This window comes from Orycteropus afer, unplaced genomic scaffold (genome assembly GCF_000298275.1).
Source record: "Orycteropus afer afer isolate SDZICR_OR568_19922 unplaced genomic scaffold, OryAfe1.0 scaffold00109, whole genome shotgun sequence".
NCBI lineage: Eukaryota > Metazoa > Chordata > Mammalia > Tubulidentata > Orycteropodidae > Orycteropus > Orycteropus afer.
Window position 1 is genome coordinate 5424602 of NW_006921696.1, and position 5813 is coordinate 5430414.

At 35.5% G+C, this 5813-nt stretch overlaps 1 protein-coding gene across 1 annotated transcript in view; it reads left to right on the forward strand.

Annotated features, from left to right (window-relative positions):
- Positions 1-5813, forward strand: part of SLC33A1 (solute carrier family 33 member 1) — a 42306-nt gene that overhangs the window by 9195 nt on the left and 27298 nt on the right. The window contains exon 2 of the mRNA XM_007943563.2: positions 4268-4458. Within this exon, the coding sequence (XP_007941754.1) occupies positions 4268-4458 (191 nt within the window). The remainder of the gene's footprint in view (positions 1-4267; positions 4459-5813) is intronic.

A 5813-nucleotide genomic window follows, 5' to 3' on the forward strand; every position in this document is an offset into this window, starting at 1 on the left:
TAGTGATACTGCCTCGGAAACCCAAGGAGGGGTCGCTATGAGTAGGGGCTGACTCCACGGCAAACAACAACAACAACGATAAATCTTTATGGAAGTAGATTGCCCAGTCTTCCTTCAGGGAGGGGCTGGTGGGTTTGAATTTCCAACCTTCTGATTAGGAGTCAAATGCCTTAGGCACAGCACCACCAGAGCTCCTTTATGTGCCTTTACGGTGCTTCCTGTTTCCAACTATGGATGTTCCCTAGCATTAAAGCAATGTTAATAAGCACTAGCAATAGTTTGTTCAGTGGTCAGTATCTATGGTAATTGCATTTGTAAAACTTTATTGTTCCTGGCAGTGCCTAAGCCTCTCTTCTGAGGTATTGGCTTCATTCTTCTATTTGAGTTACAGAATAGGGGCTCTGTGAATGACTCATTCTCACTCTGTCCTTCTTTCAGGTGTACTGTTTCACTGGTTTTTTACTCCTCAAAGTACAAAGAAATGAGAAATTATCTTAGATGCAAACAATAATTAGAAACATAAAATGTGTTTAATTTGTTCTTTTTCTTCTTTTGCTGTTGGCAGGAATTTAAATTCTGATGATTTTGTTCATTGTAGCTAAAAGAATATGCAATCCAAATTAAAAATTTTTTGCATAGTGAAATCAAACTTAAAGGTAGTATATAACTGAAAGAATATTAATTTTCTGTTAGCATTTAGATTTTTAGATTTTTGGATTTTTGGTTAGATGGACACCATTGATTGGAAATTCTGATGATGGTGAAAGCAATGTACTTTCTTTTGGTCCTTCTTAATTAGCTGATGTAAATTAAACAAAATAATGAACGAAAACTCTCAACCAGAGTGATATTGTAGATGAAATTCTTAAGTCATTATTTGTTGCATTTTACAGATGAAATGAATGCCAAATCAATTGACATTAACTTCACTTATAAGAGTAGTATTAAATTGTACATTTCTTTTGAACTATAGTATATTAATATAAGTTAGAAATTGTTAATATTGATGGAGTTCATCATAAGACTTTTTATTTAAATACTTTAAAATATATTATTGCATTTTTAAAATGGAACCTTTGCATTTAAGAATGTTTCATGATTTTCCTTCTGTTGTCTAAAATTAATTATAAATTTCCCCTGGTAGAGAAAAAGGTCCATCCCACAATACAATTTTCCATATTTGGGGTTCCCCCACTTTTCTAAAGTTAGCTTTATGCCACTTGCTTTTACAAAAGATCTGTATTAGTACTTGTGTTTTACTAACAGAAACAAACCTAGAGATGATTTTCACCTTTGTAGAAAAAAAGATGAAACGCAAAACTTGTGTTCAGCGTTTGTTTTGCAGCGAGTTGTTAAATAGGCAGTGCACATCCGGGCAACGAGAGAGGGTCATTAAGCTCCTTCCCGCTTTGAGCTGTGTCTGTAAACACTATATGTTAGTGTTATTATAAGCTTTATGGTATGATTTGATAGGTTATTTCCTGGGTCTTGATGACTCAAAAAGTAGCTCTGATGGCATAGTGCCTAAGGCATTTGACTGCTAACCAGATGGTTGGCGGTTCAAAACACCCTAGCCACTGAGGGTCAGGAAGACTGGGCAATCTACTTCCATAATCACTTACAGCCGCAGAAACCCAAGGGGGGTCGCTGTGAGTCAAAATCCACCCGGCAGCAGGTTTGTGTTCTTTCTTTTTCTGAGATGACTCAAAAATTTTTCCCGTATAAATGAATAGTAATTGCTTTTTACTTTATGACGTTTTGGCTTATGAAAGGTTTCATAGGAATGCTCTGCTTTGGGATAGTAAGGCAAACCTGTATGGCTAGAGCATCTTAACATCTTTAATTTGCGTACCAGAGCCTTACTTTCGGGGAGATTATTCTAAACAGAGACTAAATAATTATACCAATTTTTAATTTTGATATTTTAATTTGATATTTTTAAATAGTGTTTGTTTTTTAAATGTTTATGTCAAAAAAACCACTGCCATCAAGTTGATTCTGACTCATGGAAAGAGTATGAGACTCAAATTCAGGAGATTTAAGTTCAAGTTCCACCTCTGCTTCTTAATAATTTGACCTTTGGCAAAAATTTAAGTATACTGAGCATTTTTTTCTCTTCTCGGTGTAATAATAATACCTGCTTTGCGTGGCTTACATTGGTTCTGAGTGATCGTGTGCGGGTGGCACAGCAGCAGGAGCAGGATCAAATCCAGAGGGGAAATCCTGACTCAAGAAGGCTCTAATCGTTTTTGGAAAGAGGCTACTCCTTACACAACCTCAACTCAATGAGCAGTTCATTGTACATGAACAGTAAAATAAAAGTAAACATATTAAGCTGAGTATAATTTCAGAATGTTAAACCTAGAAAGCATCTTTGGGATTTTCTAGCTAAGTCCTCTTATTTTACAGATGAAGAAACTGAGACAGGGTTTTCCAGTAATTTGTTGTGGCAAATTTACATGCAATTCTCAAGGAGGTTAAGGATATACAGGTGTTGAGGTTAGTTGTATGAGGACTGAAGTTGCAATTTTACCACTGACTTAGAATGCACCTTCAGAAAACAACCTCTCTAAGCCTCAATTTCTTCATCTGACAACTGGAGGTAGTAATAACCTAATATACTGAGTTGAGGAAGTAACAAACCAAAAACCAAACTCACTGCCTTCAAGTCGGATCCGACTCATAGTGACCCCTCCTTGGGTTTTCAAGGCATTATCACTACGGAAGTAGATTGCCCAATCTTCCTTCCGAGGAGTGGCTGATGAGTTTGAACCACCAGCCTCCTAGTTAGCGGTCAAATGCTTTAGGCACCACATCGCCAGAGCTCCCTGATGTAGTAAAGGAGATGATAATATGAAAAAGGCTTAGTATATTTGTGGCACACAGTGTGCATTTAATAGTGTTAAGCAGAAACTTGCAGACCATTATTCACTTCCTCCACTTAATTTGTTCAAGGTAATGGCTAATAGTGCAGTTGTGTGTCACTGAAATAACCCAAACAGTACTTTGCCTGTGTTTCATTCTGCACATAAAAGTAAGAAGAAATTGCTTCTATATAATAGCATTGAAAAGAGAAAGTTATTTGAAAACGCTGAAAACCAGTTGCCATCAAGTCAATTCTGACTTCTGATGACCTCATGTATATAAGAGTACAACTATGCCCCATAGGTTTTTCAGTGACTGATTATTTGAAGTAGATTTCCAGGCCTTTCTTCTGAGGTGCTCCTGGGTGAATTTGAACCTCCATACTTTTCAGTTAGCAGCAGAATTTTGAACCAGTTTTTCCTGGTTGAGTCATGAATTTATAAAGTGAAACTAGAATAGACCTGAATTTGTAAAATGTGGGTGAACTGGAATGAAAACCAGAACAGGAAATATTCCAGGTCATTGCCCTTCTAGAAACTTAATTTTCCTCTTAGAAAACAAGGGGAGTGTGTGCATTGCTTAGCAACCAGATCTCTTGAGTAGCACAATCAGAAACAGTGGTGCCCATGCCCTGCTCAAACATAGTGGCCAGTAACTGTCACTTTGAATGTGTTGTCTTCAACAGTCCTGGCAATAATCCAGTTTTTGGCATCAGGCTTCTGACAGGGCTCAGTATGCTTCTTTATAGACTTCCATTTCAGGGCTTCAACTTGTAATTTTTCATGTTGTGGTTATCATTGTGCTTTGTCCAAATTTTAAAAATTCAAATCTGTTGTGATTTCACTTCATCAGCCATGATTGAACTGGTTTGAAGCCCTGGTTAGCATAAGTATATTAACAGTTTATACCACTCAGGGACTCCTTGAAAACATGAGAAAGTTTAAAAATGAAAGTTGAGAAAATCTAATATAAATGGCCATCTCCTTGTTTGCATAATTTAATAAAAAATTGAAATGGCTTAGATACTTTAAAAATATGAATGATGGATTTTATGGGATATGAAAATCATATCCCATCCCTAGGCCTTTCCTAGAATAAAATGACATGACAGATTTTTGTTTGATTCATCCTAATTGTGCACTGAATGTCTGTGACCTTTTTTTTCTTGACAAGTAAAACTGCCAGTTCTGGATCTATGTAAAGCATGTTTTCTGGAGCCATGACTGTGCCTTGTTCATTCTCTGTGCTTAGTATAGTACTTTGAATATGATAGGCACATAAATGTTGATTTTTTTTAAAAACAGGCTCTTGTTGAGGAAAAGGTAAATATAGAATTATTTAGTGTCAATGAAGATATGCCATTACAAAAGTTAATTAAAATTTAAAACATTCTTAATTTCAGATTTCCTTTTTTTCTGGGGAACTGTATTTTTAATAACAACAACTTTAGTTGCCCTTTTCAAAAAAGAAAACAAAGAAGTATCACTAGTGAAAGAAGAAACACAAGGGATTACGGATACTTACAAGTTGCTTTTTGCGATTATAAAAATGCCAGCAGTTCTGACATTTTGCCTTTTGATTCTAACTGCAAAGGTAAGAGATTTATAAAGCAAAATTATTATTGTAATTACCAATAAAATGGAGTACTTTCAATGTCTTTTTATATCATAAGTTTCTTTCTACCGTCATTAGAATTTAACATTGAAAAAACAATATTACCTGTTTATTAAATGTGTTTTAAAAGGTGTAATGATATTAAACATAATTTCATAGTAAGCTGCATGTCTTGGGATCATGGAAAGAATTATATAGACCTTGAAATAGTTCTAATAAGTGTGAAATTATATTTATTTAATGAAATTAATGCTTCAAATGAGTATCTTGAGAAAATAATAGCTTTCTACTATTATAATCAGGAAGGAACCTTGGTGGTACAGTAGTTAAGCATGCAACTGCTAACTGAAGGGTTGGTTGTTCAAACCTACTAGCCACTCCATGGGAGAAAGATGTGGTAGTCTACTCCTGTAAGGATTATAGCCTTGGAAACACTATAGAACTGTTCTGTTCTCTCCTTTAGGGTTGCTCTTGGTTGGAATCAACACAACAGCAATAGGTTTGGGTTGGTTTATTTTAATGAGAGCTGTGGTGATAAAAGTCACTCGGCTGCTGATCAGAAGGTTGTTGTTGTTGTTGTTGTTATGTGCCATCGAAAGGTTAGTGGTTCAGAACCACCCAGTGCTTCCACAGGTGAAACACATAGCAATCAGCTCTGTCAAAATTACAACATAGAAAACCCCATGAGGTAGTTCTGCTCTGTCATGTGGAATCACTATGAGTTGGAAATTGACTGGATAGCACCTAGGAACAATAACAACAGCTATTACAATGAGTATACATTTAATGTTAAGGATAGTTGAATTATTTATTTAGAATGTAAAAGATATAGAAGTATATGATTATGAAACTTATTGCTGTTGAGTTGATTCCAACACATAATAAGCCTGTAACGACAGGGGAGAAGTGCCTCATAGGATTTCCAAGGTTGTAATTTTTGTGGAAGCAGACTGCCACATCTTTCTCCCTTGGAGCGACTGACAGGTAAATCATTGAGATTTTTTTTTAAATGTTAGAAGGCAGTGTTCCATAGAGTAAACAGAGATTACTGGTGATTTTCATTTTGTTCTTTATGATTTCTGTATTAAGATGTCCTAATGTTGTAAAATATTTTTAAGACATTATGCTAGAAGAAAAATAAGTAATTTTGTTACAATGAGCTATTGATAGTATTGGAATTAATACTCATAAAATCTAGAATTACAGAATTTTCAAATTATATATTTAAACTTATCTACATAAAGATTTTCGGAAGGAAGGTTGGGCAATCCTACTTCCGTAGTGATACTGCCTCGGAAACCCAAGGAGGGGTCGCTATGAGTCAGGGCTGACTC